The sequence below is a fragment of the Siniperca chuatsi genome, linkage group LG21 (genome assembly GCF_020085105.1).
Source record: "Siniperca chuatsi isolate FFG_IHB_CAS linkage group LG21, ASM2008510v1, whole genome shotgun sequence".
NCBI lineage: Eukaryota > Metazoa > Chordata > Actinopteri > Centrarchiformes > Sinipercidae > Siniperca > Siniperca chuatsi.
In genome coordinates this window covers 422,148-447,394 of record NC_058062.1, presented here as the reverse complement: position 1 = coordinate 447,394, position 25,247 = coordinate 422,148, and the positions used below count along the sequence as shown (strand labels likewise).

The 25,247-nt window shown below is 44.6% G+C and overlaps 1 protein-coding gene across 2 annotated transcripts in view; it reads left to right on the top strand.

Moving 5' to 3' along the window:
* Positions 1–4,189: 4,189 nt before the first annotated feature.
* The window catches only part of arhgap27l (Rho GTPase activating protein 27, like), a 39,228-nt gene continuing 18,170 nt past the window's right edge, over positions 4,190–25,247 (top strand). For both annotated transcript variants that reach the window (XM_044181242.1, XM_044181241.1), the window contains exons 1-3: positions 4,190–4,333; positions 13,516–13,645; positions 14,201–15,216. In XM_044181242.1, the coding sequence (XP_044037177.1) occupies positions 13,615–13,645; positions 14,201–15,216 (1,047 nt within the window). In that variant the 5' untranslated portion in view covers positions 4,190–4,333; positions 13,516–13,614. The remainder of the gene's footprint in view (positions 4,334–13,515; positions 13,646–14,200; positions 15,217–25,247) is intronic.

The following is a 25,247-nucleotide window of genomic DNA, read 5'->3' as shown; positions in this document are numbered from 1 at the left end:
TTCTGAGAGTTCTGCAGTTTTTATTATTTCTGACTGATTTTACTAGGAAACTGATCATTGATATAAGTTCAATAGGCAATAAAACAGACAGAAAACGGGAATTCATTATGTAAAAAGTCCTATGAAGGGTTAAAAAAGGCTCAAAGGTTTAATCTATAAAAATGTCCTGTCGAGAGGTTAAAAGGTTAACAGGACTAAGAACTTTAAAAATATGTGGATACGTAGCTGCCAGAGGAGTTAATCTATGAGATGATGCTAGTGATTGATTAGTCATGCCTGCAGAAGCCGTGGCTCTTGGCCACGATGCCCAATTCTCCGTGAAGCTGCCAGAGAGGAGCATCTTTCAATCAATTCACTTCATTTCAGACACATTCAATTCTATTCAATTTTATTTATATAGCGCCAGTTAATAACAGAAGTTATCTTGCACTTTTCCTACAGAGCAGGTCTAGACTGAACTCTTTATAATATTAATTACAGAGATCCAACAAATCCCACCATGAGCAAGCACTTGGCCACAGCGGCAAGGAAAAACTTCCTTTAAGAGGCAGAAACCTCGAGCAGAACCAGACTCAATGGTGGGCGGCCATCAGAGAGAGAGGGGGAGAGAGGTTTACACATCAGTCCATATCAGTAAAATAAAGAAAGAAAATACAATACGAGGATAACAACACAGAGATATAATCATTTCACAAGTCCACAGTGATTAAAACACATATAGACATTTGTTCCAATGTCTCCAAAAAAAGAGGAGTACCTCGTGTCACTTTGCGTAGGCTCAGTTAAGGCCATTATGATTACATTTTTTTGAATCAGTGAATCAACACATGCATTTGTACATAAAATTCCTCCACACAGCGTGGAAGGTGGGAACATTACTAGTCACAAACGTATGACTTGCACTTGTCCATGTTGGGAGCTCGAGCCAGATTTTAAAAGCATCATTAAATGCCACCTGAAGCTTTTTCATTTTTGCTTCACTGTAACTGCACCACAGGTGGGCTGTATAGGAGTACAGTCGGCTCTGAAAATGGCTGTTGCATCTGTACAAATATGAAATTTGCGTGCCAGCATATTGGCTTGTGCAGACATTTTGAAAAACTGGCGCTGCGCTCATGACTGATGATGTCACCCAAATATCTTACTTTATTCGCCACATTTAGCGCTTGGTCTGCCATCAAGAAAGAAGGAACATCTTGCTTCTGATCCTCCTTGGTTTTAACAATCATGACAACACTCTTTTTAGAGTTGAATTTAATGTCGTACTGCACGCCAGAAATAGAGCAGACTCAGTGTAGTTGCTGTAAGTCAGCGCTATAAAGACACAGGACGACTAAATCATCAGCGTATCAGATGGTTAATAAGACCATCCCCCACCAGTCCAAATGCTTCCACTTTACTTGAGGTCAAGGGAATTATTCATGACACAGTTATAATAGTTTTATGACTGTCAAAACCAACCACATATGACAGTATAATGTAATCTTAACACATGAAGCTAAACAGTTTCTTTAAGTTTGATAATTAGGCCTGCTATGGCATGTTTATTATAGGTTATGTTTTCTTGGTTAATGTCAAGTTGTCATAACAAAGACATCTCAAACAATGTCAACTTTGCATTAAAAGTGACATAATTGACCAAATGACACTTAATGACAACAGTCATAAACCTTCATAAAGACTCCTTCATGTTCAGGTGTCATGTCATGGTTATGACGTGTCATGTCAGTCTTATGAACCCACCTTCAAATAAAGTGTTACCCTATCTTCTTCCTTTTGGACTTTACAACGCTTATTATTGGAAATGTTTGGATCACGTGGAAACTGTTCAGCCTTGATGTTACGCTATGGAATCCTCCATCAGCTGTGCCAGTGACACGGCACTACTAGCTTAAAAATGACGAAAAATGTGAAATTCGCGGGCATAGTAGCTAAATCTGTCCATGGAAAATAATTTTTAGTTTACAACAAAACTAAGCTCACCCAAACCGTTTCTTCAAATCGTCTCGCAGGTCATCAACTAGAATCTCAGCGACCCTCTTGTTTTCTCTAGCTTAGCGATGAGGGTGGTGATTGTAGGGCGCAACTGGACTCATGGTGTTGGTATATTTACCCAAAAGGCAATGTCAGCTGGACTGTAGGCCTACCTAACACACACACAAAAGAAAACAAAACCAAAACATTTTTTCCAAATCTTCTATATAGAACCACTATGCATTCAGTTATTTCGGATAACACAGGATGTGATGTAATTATTCCCTGTCCTTTGGACAAGTCTTTTTTGTTTATATTATAAAAAGTACAGTCTAGACCTGCTCTATAGGAAAAGTGCAATGAGAAAACTTCTGTTATGAACTGGCGCTATATAAATAAAGTTGAATTGAATTGAAAAATCATGTGGGAAGGTTCAGAACTAGATCTAGCAAGGTAAGTGATTAGTGTAATAAATCTAACGATTACTATTTTATCACAGGACTTCAAAAATGTAAGTACTATAATTCTTTGGAAATCTCTCTACAGGTTCAGCGTAGAGGTAAGTATAACTGCAGGTAATGAAACAGAAAGAGAACGCACCCAAACAAACATTCACCACTTACATGCGAACACTGAGTGCAGCACAGACAGCTCTCTCAGCCCCCTCTCCTTTATCTTTGAGGATTCTCACGATACTATCCTCAGCCAAATAACATTTGTTCCATCTAGCTGCGTTGTTCTGTACCAGCTGAGGTTTGCAGTGCTCTTCAGCCACCTCTGCAGCAGCAGTGGACCTTGCACTCTTATTGCAGAGAGCTCTCTATGTGGAACTTGTATTGTGTTACTGTATGTGCTCTTTCCTCCTAGGTTAACTCAGATTGGCATTAAAAGGATAAACATGTCATAATGCTGTAGGCTAGGTTAATTTTACTTTACACAGCATTGTCTGAAAAGGTTAAACCGCTGGATGGGATCGGGTCCTACGTGAATCCACTGCCTCGGCTTGACGTTACTAATAATAGTACTGTGTTTATTTGACAAGATTAAAACAAACAAATTTCTGAAAGGACTTTAGTCAGTTAACTGCTTTTTCGCAGTAGTGTCAGCAGTGCATTCACACAGGACCCGGTCCGAATATGACAACTTGGCGGGCAAATCTATAAAAAGTCATTTGACAATGTTTATCTGGAATTAAACAAATGTTTACATACCTTGACATGCTCCTCAGGTTGGACGGGAAATTTTTGTAGGCAGCGATGAAGTTTGTGGCAGTAAACAGAGCAAATATTCAAAACTTTCTTCATTTCAGAAATTTCAAACATGGACTTCAGATGGTAAAACACAGCTGTAATAATATATAATAAAATAAATAAAAAAATATATTGTCATGAGGCTTTTTAAACCCTTAAAAATGTCCTCATAATTTTAGTGAAGAGCAATGAAATGAAAGGTGCTATATAAATTGAGTTGTTTGTCATTATTATTATTGTTATTAGTATTATTATTATTATTATGTTAGCTGTCACATCATCTGATATTTCTACTATATAACAAAATCAATAATTAATCATATTTCTATATGTATTTTATTATTTTAACTTGTTTAAATTGTCTGCTCTTTGTTGTTGTCTTTAGAACAACACTGCATTTCATTTATGAAAGGTGCTCTATAAATAAACTTTACTACTATTGTAGAAAAGGTTTCAGTCGTAGTCGTCTGGACACTGTTTTCAGAATCAAGACGTTTCGGCTCCCATCCGGATTCATTCTCAATTGACAATTGATCATTCACAATTCAAGAACAAGAACACTCCTGGACGAATGAGGGACTACACCGTCTTATTTCAAACTTTACTACTATTTAATACAAAGTTTGTGACGTCTGAGATGATTCATTCAGAAATTTTGAAGTTATTGTCAAAAAGTATTTTAACAAATGTTTTCTTTTTGTGATCACTTCTTTATTGTATATTTAATTCTTCTTTTTTATTTTAATTTATTTTCTTTATTGATTTTTATTATGCATTCGTGTCTGTGGGTCTCAGGGATGATGCACCACCTGCTGAGTGCAGCCAGAGGGCGCCGTTGGTCTGCACAGAGAGAGCTTCAGGTCTGACCGTGTCTTCTTCTGTCAAACAGGAAGTAAACTACTCAGGCAGAGAGGAGTGGGGGGGGGGGGGAGGAGGAGGAAGAGGAGGAGGGGGGGGCGACAACAGGCTGAGACTGGCAGGTCAGGGAGGGGTGGGGCCAGTGAGATAGAGAGGAACCTGTTTCTGTGATTTGGACTCGCCCCTTCAGGAATAGAAGAGCAAAAAAAACAACACAAAGAGCAGGATGGTTGGATCGGACTTTTACTGCGGTAAAACACAACTATCTGTCTATGTGTCTATCTATCTGTGTGTCTATCTGTCTGTCTGTCTATCTGTCTGTGTGTCTGTCTGTGGAGGTGATTCTGTCATGTTGGATTAAGTTGCAGATGAATCTTTCTCCCACTTTTTTTTTTCTTCCTTTTGGTTTAGATTGTTTGTGTGTTTTTCTTGTGTGTGTTTGCTCTGTGTTTCAGTTTTTTTTTTATCTGGTTGGTTTGGACTTTAAATTTGAAAAGTTGTTTTTACTGCAAAAAGTGTGAAAAAGGTCTTCATTGTTTTTGAAAAACCTACATTACGGGGACATCAGCCTGTTCCCACACCTACATTACGGGGACTCTGTTTGATTTCAGGGCTAAGACTTGACTTTTGGTTAAGATTAGGGTTGTGTGTGTGTGTGTGTGTGTGTTAATGGTTGGCAGGAATGTGTCACCGGGTGTGTTGAGCCAGAGACAGAGCGCTGTGTCCTGATTGCAGACTACACACTAAAAGTAAGCAGGTTCTGAGTCCGTAAAAATCTGCAAAAATGACTAAATTAAGTTGCAAATGGAGGTGAAACAGCTGCAGAAAGACAACAAACAAGAATTAAAGAACAACAAAGAAAGTCTTAAATCTTTGGGAAAACATTTTGTTTTCTCTTTGTGAAGTTTTTAATATTTATAAATATATTTTAAATATATATTACTTTATATTCTGCTGGGTAGAAAAAAAAGTCTTATTGATAAAATCATAATTTATTTGTTGATTATTTTTTGTATTATTAATCAGAATCTGTAAAGTAATTTAGGGCATAAAATAGTAACAAGTAAAATATTTGCCTCTTTAATGTAGTGAAGTAGAAGTATAAAGTAGCAGCAAATGGAAATACTCAAGTAAAGTACCTATAAAATTGTACTTAAGCACAGTACTCGAGTAAATGTACTTAGTTACTTTCCACCACTGGAATTGGGACACAGCAGCAGTTGAACTTGCAGGATAAAAACTAAAAACATTTTCCCCTATTCTCAACATACACTTAAAAACTAAAATGTAAAAATTCAGTCAGTTTAATATTCAGATTGTGATATTTTTATTTTTGAATGAAAACAACTGGAGTCTGTTTCTGTTTGTTTGTTTCATCGCAGAAACATGCAGAGAGGAGAAAACAGATTGTTTGATTTAAAGTTACAAAAACTGAAAATTTCAACTAAAAGTAAAAGAACATTAGAAATGAAAAAACAGTATAAGGAACACTGACCATAAAATAACATGAAATCTGACTTCTTTCTGTTAGTTTCTCATAGAAATGCATGGCCATATACGTAAATGTATAAGATATGTCAGTGTAAGTCACATATATGTACACATTTAGCACATATGATTCAAAATATAGCACAAACATATACCCAATACATTTTCTCATATACATACAGTGGATTAAAACCCAGGACTTTCTCGTTATACGGCTACAGGCGACAAATATCCAAAAATAGTTAATTCTCTTAATTCTCTTGGTTTAAAAAAATGCATTAGATTGGTTCTGTACTTTTTCAGTTAATAAAGAACTTTATTTAAATACTGCAGTTTCCTAAAACACATTTCCTTTTTACCTCTGTGTCATAGAAAAACATAATTTCATTTTCAAATATTCTACAAAACAGTTATGTAAAGAGATATTTTCATAATACTAATAAAGTATGAACATATCAAAACCACATATGTCAGATACATATATTATGTTGAATATGTGGATATGAATATTTCTGCTTCATATTAGCACAAAACAAACAAACAAAAGTAAAAGTAAAACACAGATAGTTAAACAAAATGTCCTCCAACCCATATGACCACATAGGTCATTTGTTCAATACGCTCTAATACGACCTGCCTCACCTGGCTGTAGGTGAGGACGGGCTGCAAGCATACGTTACATAAATCACATGACAACATATATATATTATATATACATATACTATAACGTTATATAACTTAAAACTTTAAATAAGTCAATGTTAACTTTTGGTTTCACACGAGACACAAACCCCGGCCTCCTGGGTGAAAGTCCTTTGTTGTGCCATCTATCCACCCACCGTCTCCAGAAGCGGACTGTCTTGCTCTATATACTACGTCACCTGACTTCTCCTTCGGTAATGTATGGACAGTTTTTTAAATAAGGCATAAACATAATAAAATGTTTAATACATAAATGTATATTGTATATATGGATGTATTTTGTACAGAGTATTCAAGCAACATATATAAGAAGTGTGTCTATTTCTGCTTCATATTAGCACATAGAGATTTTCTTAGAATGTGAAAAACTAATATTAGATTAAAATATATGGAAACATATATATTCTATTATTTATTGTATATGTTCATGTTTGGCCACATTTCAGATTTCCGTACATTCAAAAGTGAGAGTTCAGATCTGCCATAATGACATAAAGACTCCACATGTTACAGCTTTATGTACTGTGTGTATATATTACAGCTGCTGCACATCTGGAGGTTTTTGTCATATTTAAATCATTTTAGTAACATATATCATCATATATGTTCCATAACATGTTGCAGATTGGCGGTTTGTATCTGGAGAACAGTCCGTGCTGGTGACAGCACTACAAATGTTCCTGAAGACACCTTGATATTCAGTAGAAAGGTCAGGGGGTTATTTAGTGCAGCCTGTGTCACCTTTGCTGCATAGTTCAGCTAACTAGGAGTCCTTGAGGGGGTTGTAGAGGTAACTGAGCAGGTCTTAGAGGTCCTTGAGCAGGTTTTAGAGGCCCTTTACAAGGTTGTAGAGGTCCTTGGGCAACTTGTTTAGGACCATTAGTGCTTTCAGAAGTCCTTCAACAGGTCATACATGTCCTTGAAGATGCTGTAAAGGTTCTTGAGGAGGTTCAGAAGTCCATGATTAGGTTGTAGAGGAACAGGGGTAGAGGTCCTTGAAAAGAGTGTAATGGTCCTTGAGCAGGTTGCAGAGGTCCTTGAGGAGGCTGCAAAGGTCCTTGAGCAGGTTTCAGAGATCCTTTCAGAGGTAGGAGAGGCCCTTGAGCAGGTTTTAGAAGTCTTGAGGAGGTTCTTAAGAGCCTTGAGCAGGTTGTAGAGATCCTTGAGCAGATTCCAGGGGTCTTTGAACTGTTTGATACCTGATTTTAACAGACAGCTGACAGCCAATCAGAGAGCAGGATTTCTGCATCTGTGGTGTAAACAGATAAATATATAAACACACAGTGTGGTCGGAGTCGAGTCTCCAAACATTCCTGTAAGAGTTTCTTTGGTTTGTTCGAGCCTTGAGGAGGCGGAGTCAGCTGACGGCTTTATGATTTAAACGCAGTTATTTCTGTATGTTTTTGTTTTGTGTGTGTGTGTGTGTGTGTGTGTGTGTGAACATGTGTGTACTTCTGACTGTAACCGCACCCCGTGCTCATACTGAGGCCAAAGGTTGAATCCACTTCAGATCTGCTGAAACAAACTGTGATTGGCTGTTGGGTTTATGATGTCACATGATACATGACACCTGATGGGTGTGGCTCAGTGACAGAAACATGTTGTTGAAGGATCCTCTCAGGCTGATTCTGGTTTTCTGGTGAACGTCTCCTTTAAACTCTTTGACTCTTCTGATTGGTCGACGGGGCGTGTCCTGCCGCAAACCCTCAACCTCGGTTTAATGATTGACAGCTCTCTCACTTTATTTTCTCACACACTTCAGTGCTGTGGTCGAACAGAGGAGGGTGTGTGTGTGTGTGTGTGTGTGTGTGTGTGTGTGTGTGTGTGTGTGTGTGTGTTACATTCCTGGCGGGGTGGGTGTGGCTGAGAGACAAACAGAGAGGGAGGGAGGGGTCGGCTGCATTCCAGCAGTCCCTTTCACACACCTGAATACACCTGGCTCAGGTGTGTGTGACTCAGAGCAGGTTTGGCTGTTTACTGCCATGAAGACTCTTGTTTTAAATAGCCAATTAAATTTAGTAAAACTTTATTTATCCGTGCAAAGAAAAACCCAGATTAAACAATACACAACAAACAGGAAATAAAAAACAATCAAAGGCTGGAAGCTCACAAACTACATGTTGAATTATTGATAGGTAAGTTTAATAAATATCTAATGATGTCTAAAATAACTTCAGTAATGAGGCCTACTACAGCAGTTTACTACGGCGTACCAGGGGCATTAAGTTTACGACAGGGCGATACAACATAGGTCTGTGCCACATCCACTCAATTTCAGCAAACGTCCCAGTATGATTTAATGCAAAACAAGTGAAGGTATCAAAAGGAAATCCTACATTGCAGTTAAATATTTAACAATTATTTTATTCCAACATGAAAAAAAGCAGTAAGTAACACCTTGACAAACACATCAGGACGTCTTATTTATTTACTTCAGTATAAAACACGTAATAGAAACTGTTTGTTTCTTCAGATGCACGTGTGGAGCTCGTTTTGTCTGGAAACCAACAGGGAGGCGAAGCTCAGGAGAAGTAAGCATGAAGCGCAGTTAGCGGCGTTAAGTTGCTATAAGCAGGGGAGTCCGGTGCTCAGAGGGGAAGAGAGGAAACTTCTGCAGTTATTAATGAACTCGAAAAACCGCGGTTGGATGTTACTGTTGGTGCTGATGTAGCGTAGCACAGTCAGAAATGTCAGTCGTCTTGTCTGCTAGAAAGGCGATAAAATCAGCTTCCTCCAGAATGTGATGCTTTAGCACTGACTGCACGCAGTCCAGCAGCTCGGTTTGTACCGTCTTTGACTGCCTTTAAAAACGGTAAGTTAGCAGGTGCTCCTCCAGCACGCGGTCTAGGGAGGCAACAAAATCCACCACTCCCCTAAATAAAGGGTTGTCCGAGGAGTCGGTCTCGCCATGCCCTCGCAAGGCCAACTTGAAGCCCCACGAAACTTCACACAGTCGATTATTTTGGATAAAATGTGCACTGTTTCCTCACCGCGACCCTGCGGCCGCCGTCCAGCTGCGTAGCGACGTTCACTCTGCCTAATGTGGCTAACGTTAGCTGGACAGGATTATCCATGTGTGCCCTGGTGCCCGCATGTTTCCTTACTTCCTCAGACAGGCGTAACTGTGCATGCTGGATCTGTCCCCCTTGTTTAAAAAGCAAGTAGGAAAAAAAAGGCATTAGCATGACAGCATCCAGCTAGCCAGGCCTTTCTGGTGTACCAGAGAGAAGCCTCACGCTGGTTCCTTTCTCGCTAACCTGCTGTCTGACTGCGAGGCCAGGTTGATATTTTCGGATTAGATTTGATGACACTGACTGGCTAAATTTTATGTCATGCGTTCATATCTTTGGCTAAACTGCTGCTCAGACCCGCCTCCTGTGGGCGATTCCTCCATCGCCCCAGAGCTGCTGAGACCTGCAGACAGGCGGAGGGGAAGGAAAAGCATTTGTTGCGTACATCAACTCCTTATTTCAAACGCACAGATATGGACAGTTTGTTTAATTTATTATTATTAGTAGTGAAGGGCCCAGGGACGGCGGCGCCATAGCGCCCTCTACTGGCCAGCCGCCACTAGGGTACTTGTATTTGCAGGCCTGTAGTTGACTTCTAGCTTTGACTTGCAGTGATCAATAAACTGCCTAATGCGGCAGCCGTGATGGTTTGTGTGATGAAAACGTTTCAGACAGAAACGATCAGATTTATTAAGTTATCAGTTATTGATAATATTTTAGATAAAAAGAGACGTGATGACTTCTGCTGTTCAGCCCTGAACACACTGACTGGAGTCAGACTATTGTTCCTTTACAAAGACAGGAAACACACACACACACACACCAGGGTGTGTGATGTCATTGAGGGGTGGAGTCTACGCAGCCTTGTGGGCGGGACTTACAGCAGACAGGAAGAGCAGACACTTCCCTCTATAAACAGAACAGGCCTGAGATCAGCCTCCTGTTATTGTTCTGTGTGTGTGTGTGTGTGTGTGTGTGTGTGTGTGTGTGTGTGTGTGTGTGTGTGTGTGGTCACTGCCTTGCTCAGAGGCTCCTGGACAACAGCTGTTGCTTCATCTCTTCATCTCAAACGTTCTCATAGTGCGGTTGTCCTCGCTAATAATGTACTAATAATAATAATGTTTTACATTCGGGCTTCAACTGATAATTCTTCTTAATTTCAGTTTATCTGCCGTTTATTTTGTCAGTGACTCATTCAGATTCGGTTTTCAGTTTTCAAAGAGCTTCAGTTCACTGAGCTATAAAACAGCACATCTGAGACATCTGAGAGTGAAAATGCTCAGATTCTTAAATGTGTGTGTCCGACTGTGAGTTTACCTGCACTTCAGTAACCAGGTCACAGTCGTCTTCCTTAAATGTCACGTAAACCGCACACCTGGTTTCAGGTGGCCTTCTCCCGGAGGACGACAGTTACCAGGTTTCTAATCGCCTCTTTACGTGTGAGCATGAGCAGGACACAGACTGCAGAAAGTATCAGCTGGAAGCAGAGTTCATCACAATAACTTCATCCAAAGTCCGACTAAAACTCACAGGACGTTTCCTCTACAAGTCTGAATAAGTTTGTCAGAACATCAGACGCTTTTATCGGTGATACAGTTAAAGTAAGTCGAGGAGGAACCTGTTTACTGACCTGCAGCGTGTAAACAGATTACCTGCGTGATCTGGTTCGAGTTAAGTGCATGAAAGCCACCAGCCTGCATGTTTGCGACTGAGCAGGAGATGTCACTGATAAGCTCCGCCCCTCTACCTGGTGAGTGGGCGGAGCCTGTGGTTTGGAAAGAAAACCTGCAGACTGTTGTCTCTCTGTGGAACCTCTTATATAATCCCTCCCTTGCTGGAGGGCTTTTACTTTGAAACACTGAGCTCAGTTGTTAACCAGAGAAGCAGACAGGTGAGTAGAACATTACACCGACATCATAACGCAGGTTCAGGTGTACACTTTCCAAACCACCGTCCAGCGTCTCACAGCGGACGAGCTGTTAGACAGCATGTGATGTACAGCTCGATGAGAGAAGGAAGACGTGAGAGTAGAGCCTGAGGGTTAGCGTTAGCGTTAGCTTCAGGAGCTGCAGTTCAGAGCTGATTGTAGTTTGACTTGTTCCGACAAGAAGAAGCAGAGAAACATAACTCTGCGTCTGTCAGCAGCTGCTTGCATGGAGTCTGTTTTTATTCCAGCAACACTCTGAATTACTCTCAGAACACAAAAGGCTTCATATTATTCAGTGTTAACATATTATTACATTAACTGTGTGTCAAAAGAAACATTATAGGCTTCATAAAAATAGACTTTATGGCAGTTGGATTACATTAGATTGTACAGGTGTACCTAATAAAGTGGCCAATGTGTGTGTGTGTGTGTGTGTGTGTGTGTGTGTGTGTGTGTGTTTTTTAGTTTTTTTAGGGTCAATATCTCAAAACAAGACACACTGAAGAAGTTTTCTGTTCTTGACGGTGGGCGGTAACATTTTCCAACAAGATAAACCGCAGTCCTTTAATTTGCAGCTTCGCGTCCAACATCACTGGAGTCCATCTGTGTAGAAACTTGTTTGAGCCTTTGAGCCGCTGAGTGAAAGTACTTCAGGTACTTTCCTCGTCTGCGGCAGGTATCAGGTGAGACAAATGATGCACTTTAATATCATTGTATGAAACATCAGAGTGGTTTAAACCTGAAGAGGACTGTGAGGACAGCATAATATAGATGCGTGCACGCGTTTTTTAGGAAACAAGCCGGAACGACGTGGCTTCAACATGTGAAGGTGTTTTGTGCACAAAGTAACGGGTGGAACGAGTTTTTTATCTCAAGAAGGAAACTTGAGTTTGCTGTTGGCGTCAGCACACTCGTGAAAAGTTTTCTAAATGCAAACTGAATCTTTCCTGGTTTACAGCAAGTTACTTCATTTCCTACTAAGGAAATTGTCCATATTATTATTAATTATTACTATCATTACTGTTATTGTAATGAAGCTGTCATGACATCGTGGTGATGTGTTTTCTGTCCGCCTGCTTGTCTGTAAACAGGAAACCTGTCCGTATGATTGGACACAGTTCAGCTGCGCTGTTCTCCCAACATGGTCAGTAACACGTCACAGTAATGTGATTACTTCACCTGTGATCAATGTGATTACTAGTCCCAGTAACGCGCTGTTACTTTGACACTGGGAGTCGTCTCGTTCTCTGACTTACTGGGAATTAACGTCAGTTAGAGGGTTGATCCCAGTTTGGTCCTGGACGTGTATTATTCACCGTATCTGCAGTGGTGGAAGACGTGTTCACATCCTTTACTAAAGGAAAAGTACTGATAGCACACTGTGAAAGTACTCCACTACAAGTGACGATCCTGCATTTAAAACCTTGCTCATGTTAAAGGTTTAAAAGTCGTCCCTGTGCAGTAAAACGCTTCCTGTCAGTGGTTTATTATATCTGATGTTTCTGGATTCATATTCCTGCTGCATTCATGTGTGTGTTGCATTTTACTGCTGCAGATGTTTCAGGTTGAGCTAATTTTAACTGCTTTATATCCTGTTGGGCAGTTTAACCTGCAGCAATGCATCATGGTCTATAAGGTCATCATGTGTTTGCAGCGTCGCCGTCCTGTGAGAACCACGTATCAGAGAAACAGCCTGTTTTCAGCTCTGTGACGATGCGTTTCCCAGCTGATCCGAGGGGGGGTTAAAGAGTTTATTCAGCTTCAGGAGGAGGAGAGTTTCCTCAGCACATGAAGGAAACTCTTCATCCTTCAGCTCGTCACAAACACCTGGAGATACGAGGTTTCCACCGGACAGGAAGGGGATGAAACGCTGTGATCTGTAAAGTAACTGAAGCCGTCAGACAAACGTAGGGAAGGAAAAAGTCCAATATTTCCTCTGAGATGTCGGAGAGTGGAAGTATATAGTTGCATACAATGGAAATACTGCAGTAAAGTACAAGTACCTCGATTCTGTACTTAATGTTGTGTGTTCTTAACTAGCTTGCTAACATTAGCCACATGTACGCTTCCATTCAGCCCCTGTTTGGTTGGAGGTTGTGGTGGTTGCTGAGGCCCAGAGAGCGGTGTGCAGTCACTGAGGCTAATGCTAAGTCATGTTAAATACAGCAGATGCAACGTGTGGGAGGATCTCAGGTCGTTTAAAGGAACCTTTTGCAGTAGAAGTACATCTAAAAGCAATTTTCGAAGTCAGTAGTTGTTGTTGAATCCGCTCTGTCTGGTCTGATGTGACTTTTCTCTCTTTCAGGGGGCTGATGAACAGGTGTGACCTTTGACCTCTCACCTTCACAGTCACCTGCCCATCTACCTGAGGGTGGCAGGGCCTGGGGACCACAGGGCCGTCACCATGGCAACAACCTCCTCCCTGCTCGGCAGAGGTGAGTTCTCGTTTTACAAGAAAGCAGCCATGATGGGTCCTAAAGGGAACAACAGCAGTAACAGTAGTAATGTTATCAGTAGCAGTTAAAGTAGTAGTAGTTGTAGTAGTAGTAGTCATTGTAGTAGTAGTAGTAGTAGTAGTCATTGTAGTAGTAGTAGTAGTAGTAGTAGTAGTCGCTGTAGTAGTAGTAGTAGTAGTCATTGTAGTAGTAGTAGTAGTAGTAGTAGTCATAGTAGTAGTAGTAGTAGTAGTAGTCATTAGTAGTAGTAGTAGTAGTAGTAGTAGTAGTAGTAGTAGTAGTAGTAGTAGTAGTAGTAGTAGTAGTCGTAGTAGTAGTAGTAGTAGTAGTCATAGTGTAGTAGTAGTAGTAGTAGTAGTAGTAAAAGCAGTAGCTGTAGTAATTAACAGTTAAAGTAGAAGTGGTAATATTAGTATTAGCAGTAGTAATGTGTAGTAATGCAGTTGAGTTAGCTTTAGCATTAGCTCTTGACCTTGATGTAACACTGTTCTTTATTATTTCCTATGATCCTCCGTTCTGGTCTGGGTCCTGCAGGTCTGGGTCTGGTTCTGGTGAAGTTTCAGTATGAGTACCAGGGTCAGGATGGGGCGCTGGTCTCCATTAAACCCAACGAGCGATACGTCCTTCTGGCTAAAACCAACGACCACTGGTGGCAGGTCCAGAGCGACCGCAGAGCCAAGCCCTTCTATATCCCCGCCAAGTATGTCAAGGAGCTGCCGCCGGACTTCCCCTCACCTCTGGACTTTGCCAAACCGCCCAGTCCTGAACCATTGCTGCTTCCTGTGGTTGCACCGGTCCCAGTCCCCGTCCCCGTCCCAGTCCCAGTCCCCGTCCCCGTCCCTGTTCCAAAGACTCTGGAGGAGCACAAAACCAAACCAGGGGATGAGGTGACGATCCGACTCAGACCCGATACTTCCAACAGATACCGCAAGACTGAGAACCGCATGTCCACGTTCGGTGTCCCACTGGACTTCCATGACCTGTCGGCTGTAGTGGCACCGGCACCGCGACATCCCAGCAACCCTGCTATTGGTCCTGCAGAGACCAAGACCAAAGACACCAGTAAGACAATAAACATGGCCGACGATGCTCTGAGCAAACAGCCCCTTTCTGAGTTCCTGGACGACCACAAGGACTCTGGGAAACATCGAGTTCCCAGTTTCAGTCCAGCAGACCCCCTCTCCACACCCCGACCTCAGACCCAGCTCATCCCTGTGGAGACACCAATGGTCCCCGTGGTCTCCGTGGTCTCCGTGGTCCCCGTGGTCCCCGTGGCCCCCCCCCACTACGACCTCCACAGCACCACGTCCTCGCCATCTCCAGGTCACCATGACAACCAAGAGTCTCCGATAGAGCCAGAGGAGGAGGAGGAGGAGGAGGAGGTGGGGGGGGAGAAGAGCAGCGGTGAGGAAAACTCACCGAAGGAGGAAGATTCAAACCACATCTACGAGTCCATCCAGGACCTGAACCTGGACCTGGAGGCTCTGGTTGGAGGAAGAGTGAGTCCTGGAGCGCCGCCTGAATCTGCACTTGCCCCGCGCCCCACACAGGTAAGACACCTGAGACCTTCTCAGTCCGTGTTGTTGTGAAGCATCATCGGTCCGACAGTCTTCGTGCTTTTTCATGTGAGAAACTTTAGATTTTAAATATGTTGTGGATTTAATGAAGTCTTCAGTGAGGAGCTGCTGGCCAGGTAGGAACTTTCAGTCAGCGTCCATGGTCATCATCCTGTGGAGAACAATGTGATGTCGGCAGCTCTTCTGCTCTGATGTCTCTGTCGAGTTTGAAACAGAAGATAAAATAACTTTTGGAAGATAAAGTTTGGTGTCAGAGTGTAAATTTGACATTTAGTTCATTCAGTGTAACAGCAGAGCTGCAGATGTACAGAACACATTTACATACCTGTCGGTGGTCCAGTTGCATTGTGGGCAACGTAGGCGGCAGGTTTATTCTTATTCTTCAGTGAAATCCTTCGAGTTTTACCAGCTGATTTTTCAGCCAAGTTGTTGTTTCTTGTTTGTTTGTGTGTTTTTTAAAGGAATGTTTCTTGCTGCAGCAGCGTCTTTAATGGTAAAATACTTCAGGGAGGTTTTTCGGTTAATGAAGCAGCTGCTGGTGTTTTACGTGTCTGACTGACCGAGTTTCATCGCTGGGCAGAAGTTTGTGGTTTTTATCAGATCTGTGAGGTTTGTAATACTCAGACATGATGAGACGGTGTCGTCCCTCATTCGTCCAGCAGTGTTCTTTCGTAGACAGGATTTTACGTCTCTGCAAGGTTATCAAGTTGCTCCAGATGTTTTTTGTTTGCTTGTTTCCTTGGAAGAGGCTTTTCTTTTTCTTTTCCTTCCTCTTGTGTCTTTGCTGCACGATCACACGGAACCACTTCCACTGATTTTATTATTTAATCAAGCTGAGTGTCCTTGGAGTGTTTGCTGTGGTGCTGGACTGGACTTTGATGTTTCTCTGTATTTCAGGAAAGATGGAAAGATGGCGGTCTTTATGGCGAAATATAGAAAAAGTCAACGCTGACACGACGTGTTGACTTTTTGTATATTGAACTAAAGCCACCGTCTTTCCTGAAGGCAGTTTACTGAACAGTTTTAGGGAGAAATCGTATCGTCTCTGCGCTGGACTGCAGGCAGGACTGGCTTCTGATGGATCTGTGATGTTTGGTGCGATGGCGGCTGAGTGTCGGCACACGAGGAGATTAATCATCAATTATTTGTTGCCGCATGAAGTTCAGACGGGCTGCAGGTCTTTTTACAAAATAAAAGCCTTCTCCTGCGTGTCACTTCCTGCCGCGTCCACACAGGAAGCTCGGAGAAGAAGAAGCTGTTTCCTCTTTTTATTCTCTTCGGAGCAGAAACGCTGCTGACCTTTGACCTCCAGCAGCGCGGTGAACTGGGCCTGGATAAAAACTTTATTTCACTTTTTAAAAAACTCTTTATTTGTTTTAGTATCATATTTTGTTTTATATTATCATTTGTATTTTATTCATTTTATTATTTATCTATTATCTCTTTGTGTGTCACGTTATTTAATTCATTGTTATAATTATCATGGCCTGTGTGGTGACATCACAGCAGGATGTGATGAGGTCAGCAGGAAGTAGTGATGTCACAGCCGGCAGGATGTGTTCAGGGTCGGACAGGAAACCGTGAGAGGACGGCGCTGCAGCGACACCTGCAGGATGAGAGAGGAACAACGAGAGTAACCCGACACCTGAGAGTGTGTGTGTGTGTGAGTGTGTGTGTGTGTGTGTGTGAGTGAGTGTGTGTGAGTGTGTGTGTGTGTGTGTGTGTGTGTGTGTGTGTGTGTGTGTGTGTGTGTGTGTGTGTGTGTGTGTGTGTGTGTGTGTGTGTGTGTGTGTGTGTGTGTGTGTGTGTGTGTGTGTGTGTGTGTGTGTGTGTGTGTGTGTGTGTGTGTGTGTGTGTGTGTGTGTGTGTGTGTGTGTGTGTGTGTGTGTGTGTGTGTGTGTGTGTGTGTGTGAGTGTGTGTGTGAGTGTGTGTGTGTGTGTGTGTGTGTGTGTGTGTGTGTGTGTGTGTGTGTGTGTGTGTGTGTGTGTGTGTGTGTGTGTGTGTGTGTGTGTGTGTGTGTGTGTGTGTGTGTGTGTGTGTGTGTGTCTGTGTGTGTGTCTCTCTGTGTGTGTGTGTGTGTGTGTGTGTGTGTGAGTGTGTGTGTGTGTGTGTGTGTGTGTGTGTGTGTGTGTGTGTGTGTGTGTGTGAGTGTGTGTGTGTGTGTGTGTGTGTGTGTGTGTGTGTGTGTGTGTGTGTGTGTGTGTGTGTGTGTGTGTGTGTGTGTGTGTGTGTGTGTGTGTGTGTGTGTGTGTGTGTGTGTGTGTGTGTGTGTGTGTGTGTGTGTGTGTGTGTGTGTGTGTGTGTGTGTGTGTGTGTGTGTGTGTGTGTGTGTGTGTGTGTGTGTGTGTGTGTGTGTGTGTGTGTGTGTGTGTGTGTGTGTGTGTGTGTGTGTGTGTGTGTGTGTGTGTGTGTGTGTGTGTGTGTGTGTGTGTGTGTGTGTGTGTGTGTGTGTGTGAGTGTGAGTGTGTGTGTGTGTGTGTGTGTGTGTGTGTGTGTGTGTGTGTGTGTGTGTGTGTGTGTGTGTGTGTGTGTGTGTGTGTGTGTGTGTGTGTGTGTGTGTGTGTGTGTGTGTGTGTGTGTGTGTGTGTGTGTGTGTGTGTGTGTGTGTGTGTGTGTGTGTGTGTGTGTGTGTGTGTGTGTGTGTGTGTGTGTGTGTGTGTGTGTGTGTGTGTGTGTGTGTGTGTGTGTGTGTGTGTGTGTGTGTGTGTGTGTGTGTGTGTGTGTGTGTGTGTGTGTGTGTGTGTGTGTGTGTGTGTGTGTGTGTGTGTGTGTGTGTGTGTGTGTGTGTGTGTGTGTGTGTGTGTGTGTGTGTGTGTGTGTGTGTGTGTGTGTGTGTGTGTGTGTGTGTGTGTGTGTGTGTGTGTGTGTGTGTGTGTGTGTGTGTGTGTGTGTGTGTGTGTGTGTGTGTGTGTGTGTGTGTGTGTGTGTGTGTGTGTGTGTGTGTGTGTGTGTGTGTGTGTGTGTGTGTGTGTGTGTGTGTGTGTGTGTGTGTGTGTGTGTGTGTGTGTGTGTGTGTGTGTGTGTGTGTGTGTGTGTGTGTGTGTGTGTGTGTGTGTGTGTGTGTGTGTGTGTGTGTGTGTGTGTGTGTGTGTGTGTGTGTGTGTGTGTGTGTGTGTGTGTGTGTGTGTGTGTGTGTGTGTGTGTGTGTGTGTGTGTGTGTGTGTGTGTGTGTGTGTGTGTGTGTGTGTGTGTGTGTGTGTGTGTGTGTGTGTGTGTGTGTGTGTGTGTGTGTGTGTGTGTGTGTGTGTGTGTGTGTGTGTGTGTGTGTGTGTGTGTGTGTGTGTGTGTGTGTGTGTGTGTGTGTGTGTGTGTGTGTGTGTGTGTGTGTGTGTGTGTGTGTGTGTGTGTGTGTGTGTGTGTGTGTGTGTGTGTGTGTGTGTGTGTGTGTGTGTGTGTGTGTGTGTGTGTGTGTGTGTGTGTGTGTGTGTGTGTGTGTGTGTGTGTGTGTGTGTGTGTGTGTGTGTGTGTGTGTGTGTGTGTGTGTGTGTGTGTGTGTGTGTGTGTGTGTGTGTGTGTGTGTGTGTGTGTGTGTGTGTGTGTGTGTGTGTGTGTGTGTGTGTGTGTGTGTGTGTGTGTGTGTGTGTGTGTGTGTGTGTGTGTGTGTGTGTGTGTGTGTGTGTGTGTGAGTGTGTGTGTGTGTGTGTGTGTGTGTGTGTGTGTGTGTGTGTGTGTGTGTGTGTGTGTGTGTGTGTGTGTGTGTGTGTGTGTGTGTGTGTGTGTGTGTGTGTGTGTGTGTGTGTGTGTGTGTGTGTGTGTGTGTGTGTGTGTGTGTGTGTGTGTGTGTGTGTGTGTGTGTGTGTGTGTGTGTGTGTGTGTGTGTGTGTGTGTGTGTGTGTGTGTGTGTGAGTGTGTGTGTGTGTGTGTGTGTGTGTGTGTGTGTGTGTGTGTGTGTGTGTGTGTGTGTGTGTGTGTGTGTGTGTGTGTGTGTGTGTGTGTGTGTGTGTGTGTGTGTGTGTGTGTGTGTGTGAGTGTGTGTGAGTGTGTGTGTGTGTGTGTGTGTGTGTGTGTGTGTGTGTGTGTGTGTGTGTGTGTGTGAGTGTGTGTGTGTGTGTGAGTGTGTGTGTGTGTGTGTGTGTGTGTGTGTGTGTGTGTGTGTGTGTGTGTGTGTGTGTGTGTGTGTGTGTGTGTGTGTGTGTGTGTGTGTGTGTGTGTGTGTGTGTGTGTGTGTGTGTGTGTGTGTGTGTGTGTGTGTGTGTGTGTGTGTGTGTGTGTGTGTGTGTGTGTGTGTGTGTGTGTGTGTGTGTGTGTGTGTGTGTGTGTGTGTGTGTGTGTGTGTGTGTGTGTGTGTGTGTGTGTGTGTGTGTGTGTGTGTGTGTGTGTGTGTGTGTGTGTGTGTGTGTGTGTGTGTGTGTGTGTGTGTGTGTGAGTGTGTGTGTGTGTGTGTGTGTGTGTGTGTGTGTGTGTGTGTGTGTGTGTGTGTGTGTGTGTGTGTGTGTGTGTGTGTGTGTGTGTGTGTGTGTGTGTGTGTGTGTGTGTGTGTGTGTGTGTGTGTGTGTGTGTGTGTGTGTGTGTGTGTGTGTGTGTGTGTGTGTGTGTGTGTGTGTGTGTGTGTGTGTGTGTGTGTGTGTGTGTGTGTGTGTGTGTGTGTGTGTGTGTGTGTGTGTGTGTGTGTGTGTGTGTGTGTGTGTGTGTGTGTGTGTGTGTGTGTGTGTGTGTGTGTGTGTGTGTGTGTGTGTGTGTGTGTGTGTGTGTGTGTGTGTGTGTGTGTGTGTGTGTGTGTGTGTGTGTGTGTGTGTGTGTGTGTGTGTGTGTGTGTGTGTGTGTGTGTGTGTGTGTGTGTGTGTGTGTGTGTGTGTGTGTGTGTGTGTGTGTGTGTGTGTGTGTGTGTGTGTGTGTGTGTGTGTGTGTGTGTGTGTGTGTGTGTGTGTGTGTGTGTGTGTGTGTGTGTGTGTGTGTGTGTGTGTGTGTGTGTGTGTGTGTGTGTGTGTGTGTGTGTGTGTGTGTGTGTGTGTGTGTGTGTGTGTGTGTGTGTGTGTGTGTGTGTGTGTGTGTGTGTGTGTGTGTGTGTGTGTGTGTGTGTGTGTGTGTGTGTGTGTGTGTGTGTGTGTGTGTGTGTGTGTGTGTGTGTGTGTGTGTGTGTGTGTGTGAGTGTGTGTGTGTGTGTGTGTGTGTGTGTGTGTGTGTGTGTGTGTGTGTGTGTGTGTGTGTGTGTGTGTGTGTGTGTGTGTGTGTGTGTGTGTGTGTGTGTGTGTGTGTGTGTGTGTGTGTGTGTGTGTGTGTGTGTGTGTGTGTGTGTGTGTGTGTGTGTGTGTGTGTGTGTGTGTGTGTGTGTGTGTGTGTGTGTGTGTGTGTGTGTGTGTGTGTGTGTGTGTGTGTGTGTGTGTGTGTGTGTGTGTGTGTGTGTGTGTGTGTGTGTGTGTGTGTGTGTGTGTGTGTGTGTGTGTGTGTGTGTGTGTGTGTGTGTGTGTGTGTGTGTGTGTGTGTGTGTGTGTGTGTGTGTGTGTGTGTGTGTGTGTGTGTGTGTGTGTGTGTGTGTGTGTGTGTGTGTGTGTGTGTGTGTGTGTGTGTGTGTGTGTGTGTGTGTGTGTGTGTGTGTGTGTGTGTGTGTGTGTGTGTGTGTGTGTGTGTGTGTGTGTGTGTGTGTGTGTGTGTGTGTGTGTGTGTGTGTGTGTGTGTGTGTGTGTGTGTGTGTGTGTGTGTGTGTGTGTGTGTGTGTGTGTGTGTGTGTGTGTGTGTGTGTGTGTGTGTGTGTGTGTGTGTGTGTGTGTGTGTGTGTGTGTGTGTGTGTGTGTGTGTGTGTGTGTGTGTGTGTGTGTGTGTGTGTGTGTGTGTGTGTGTGTGTGTGTGTGTGTGTGTGTGTGTGTGTGTGTGTGTGTGTGTGTGTGTGTGTGTGTGTGTGTGTGTGTGTGTGTGTGTGTGTGTGTGTGTGTGTGTGTGTGTGTGTGTGTGTGTGTGTGTGTGTGTGTGTGTGTGTGTGTGTGTGTGTGTGTGTGTGTGTGTGTGTGTGTGTGTGTGTGTGTGTGTGTGTGTGTGTGTGTGTGTGTGTGTGTGTGTGTGTGTGTGTGTGTGTGTGTGTGTGTGTGTGTGTGTGTGTGTGTGTGTGTGTGTGTGTGTGTGTGTGTGTGTGTGTGTGTGTGTGTGTGTGTGTGTGTGTGTGTGTGTGTGTGTGTGTGTGTGTGTGTGTGTGTGTGTGTGTGTGTGTGTGTGTGTGTGTGTGTGTGTGTGTGTGTGTGTGTGTGTGTGTGTGTGTGTGTGTGTGTGTGTGTGTGTGTGTGTGTGTGTGTGTGTGTGTGTGTGTGTGTGTGTGTGTGTGTGTGTGTGTGTGTGTGTGTGTGTGTGTGTGTGTGTGTGTGTGTGTGTGTGTGTGTGTGTGTGTGTGTGTGTGTGTGTGTGTGTGTGTGTGTGTGTGTGTGTGTGTGTGTGTGTGTGTGTGTGTGTGTGTGTGTGTGTGTGTGTGTGTGTGTGTGTGTGTGTGTGTGTGTGTGTGTGTGTGTGTGTGTGTGTGTGTGTGTTATTGCGTGTGTGTGTGTGTGTGTGTGTGAGTGTGTGTGTGTGTGTGTGTGTGTGTGTGTGTGAGTGTGTGTGTGTGTGTGTGTGTGTGTGTGTGTGTGTGTGTGAGTGTGTGTGTGTGTGTGTGTGTGTGTGTGTGTGTGTGTGTGTGTGTGTGTGTGTGTGTGTGTGTGTGTGTGTGTGTGTGTGTGTGTGTGTGTGTGTGTGTGTGTGTGTGTGTGTGTGTGTGTGTGTGTGTGTGTGTGTGTGTGTGTGTGTGTGTGTGTGTGTGTGTGTGTGTGTGTGTGTGTGTGTGTGTGTGTGTGTGTGTGTGTGTGAGTGTGTGTGTGTGTGTGTGTGTGTGTGAGTGTGTGTGTGTGTGTGTGTGTGTGTGTGTGTGTGTGTGTGTGTGTGTGAGTGTGTGTGTGTGTGTGTGTGTGTGTGTGTGTGTGTGTGTGTGAGTGTGTGTGTGTGTGTGTGTGTGTGTGAGTGTGTGTGTGTGTGTGTGAGTGTGTGTGTGTGTGTGTGTGTGTGTGTGTGTGTGTGTGTGTGTGTGTGTGTGTGTGTGTGTGTGTGTGTGTGTGTGTGTGTGTGTGTGTGTGTGTGTGTGTGTGTGTGTGTGTGTGTGTGTGTGTGCGCAGTGTGTGTGTGTGTGTGTGTGTGTGTGTGTGTGTGTGTGTGTGTGTGTGTGTGTGTGTGTGTGTGTGTGTGTGTGTGTGTGTGTGTGTGTGTGTGTGTGTGTGTGTGTGTGTGTGTGTGTGTGTGTGTGTGTGTGTGTGTGTGTGTGTGTGTGTGTGTGTGTGTGTGTGTGTGTGTGTGTGTGTGTGTGTGTGTGTGTGTGTGTGTGTGTGTGTGTGTGTGTGTGTGTGTGTGTGTGTGTGTGTGTGTGTGTGTGTGTGTGTGTGTGTGTGTGTGTGTGTGTGTGTGTGTGTGTGTGTGTGTGTGTGTGTGTGTGTGTGTGTGTGTGTGTGTGTGTGTGTGTGTGTGTGTGTGTGTGTGTGTGTGTGTGTGTGTGTGTGTGTGTGTGTGTGTGTGTGTGTGTGTGTGTGTGTGTGTGTGTGTGTGTGTGTGTGTGTGTGTGTGTGTGTGTGTGTGTGTGTGTGTGTGTGTGTGTGTGTGTGTGTGTGTGTGTGTGTGTGTGTGTGTGTGTGTGTGTGTGTGTGTGTGTGTGTGTGTGTGTGTGTGTGTGTGTGTGTGTGTGTGTGTGTGTGTGTGTGTGTGTGTGTGTGTGTGTGTGTGTGTGTGTGTGTGTGTGTGTGTGTGTGTGTGTGTGTGTGTGTGTGTGTGTGTGTGTGTGTGTGTGTGTGTGTGTGTGTGTGTGTGTGTGTGTGTGTGTGTGTGTGTGTGTGTGTGTGTGTGTGTGTGTGTGTGTGTGTGTGTGTGTGTGTGTGTGTGTGTGTGTGTGTGTGTGTGTGTGTGTGTGTGTGTGTGTGTGTGTGTGTGTGTGTGTGTGTGTGTGTGTGTGTGTGTGTGTGTGTGTGTGTGTGTGTGTGTGTGTGTGTGTGTGTGTGTGTGTGTGTGTGTGTGTGTGTGTGTGTGTGTGTGTGTGTGTGTGTGTGTGTGTGTGTGTGTGTGTGTGTGTGTGTGTGTGTGTGTGTGTGTGTGTGTGTGTGTGTGTGTGTGTGTGTGTGTGTGTGTGTGTGTGTGTGTGTGTGTGTGTGTGTGTGTGTGTGTGTGTGTGTGTGTGTGTGTGTGTGTGTGTGTGTGTGTGTGTGTGTGTGTGTGTGTGTGTGTGTGTGTGTGTGTGTGTGTGTGTGTGTGTGTGTGTGTGTGTGTGTGTGTGAGTGTGTGTGTGTGTGTGTGTGTGTGTGTGTGTGTGTGTGTGTGTGTGTGTGTGTGTGTGTGTGTGTGTGTGTGTGTGTGTGTGTGTGTGTGTGTGTGTGTGTGTGTGTGTGTGTGTGTGTGTGTGTGTGTGTGTGTGTGTGTGTGTGTGTGTGTGTGTGTGTGTGTGTGTGTGTGTGTGTGTGTGTGTGTGTGTGTGTGTGTGTGTGTGTGTGTGTGTGTGTGTGTGTGTGTGTGTGTGTGTGTGTGTGTGTGTGTGTGTGTGTGTGTGTGTGTGTGTGTGTGTGTGTGTGTGTGTGTGTGTGTGTGTGTGTGTGTGTGTGTGTGTGTGTGTGTGTGTGTGTGTGTGTGTGTGTGTGTGTGTGTGTGTGTGTGTGTGTGTGTGTGTGTGTGTGTGTGTGTGTGTGTGTGTGTGTGTGTGTGTGTGTGTGTGTGTGTGTGTGTGTGTGTGTGTGTGTGTGTGTGTGTGTGTGTGTGTGTGTGTGTGTGTGTGTGTGTGTGTGTGTGTGTGTGTGTGTGTGTGTGTGTGTGTGTGTGTGTGTGTGTGTGTGTGTGTGTGTGTGTGTGTGTGTGTGTGTGTGTGTGTGTGTGTGTGTGTGTGTGTGTGTGTGTGTGTGTGTGTGTGTGTGTGTGTGTGTGTGTGTGTGTGTGTGTGTGTGTGTGTGTGTGTGTGTGTGTGTGTGTGTGTGTGTGTGTGTGTGTGTGTGTGTGTGTGTGTGTGTGTGTGTGTGTGTGTGTGTGTGTGTGTGTGTGTGTGTGTGTGTGTGTGTGTGTGTGTGTGTGTGTGTGTGTGTGTGTGTGTGAGTGTGTGTGTGTGTGTGTGTGTGTGTGTGTGTGTGTGTGTGTGTGTGTGTGTGTGTGTGTGTGTGTGTGTGTGTGTGTGTGTGTGTGTGTGTGTGTGTGTGTGTGTGTGTGTGTGTGTGTGTGTGTGTGTGTGTGTGTGTGTGTGTGTGTGTGTGTGTGTGTGTGTGTGTGTGTGTGTGTGTGTGTGTGTGTGTGTGTGTGTGTGTGTGTGTGTGTGTGTGTGTGTGTGTGTGTGTGTGTGTGTGAGTGTGTGTGTGTGAGTGTGTGTGTAGTTGAAATACTGAAGAAGCCGAAGTGAACGAAGTTGAAGTGTTAAAGTTTAGCTGCAGCTGATGATTGATCCATTCATCGATTGATCGGTTTACATGAAAAACGACTTCAACCAACAAAATAGTTAATAATTAATTTTCTGTCGGTCGACGTGATGAAGAGGATGAAAGGTGATTTCTACAGAACGTGACGACACCTGAAGCTCTGCTGTCCTCAGAGACTCAACACCACCTGAAACTGTCCTCAGAGACTCAACACCACCTGAAACTGTCCTCAGAGACTCAACACCACCTGAACCACCTGAAGCACCTGAAGACAGATTGTTTCATCTACGCACAGTTCAATGAACCCAGAGATAGAAAGGCTTCTCCTGCTGGTCCACCTGCTGGACCACCCGCTGGACCACCTGCTGGTCCACCTGCTGGTCCACCCGCTGGACCACCTGCTGGACCACCCGCTGGACCACCTGCTGGTCCACCTGCTGGACCACCCGCTGGTCCACCTGTGGACCACCCGCTGCTGCTGGTCCACCCGCTGGACCACCTGCTGGTCCACCTGCTGGACCACCCGCTGGTCCACCTGCCCACCTGCTGGACCACCTGCTGGACCACCTGCTGGTCCACCTGACCACCTGCTGGTCCACGCTGGACCACCTGCTGGTCCACCCTGCTGGTCACCTGCTGGTCCACAGCGTTACAAACCTCTTGGCTGGTGTTAA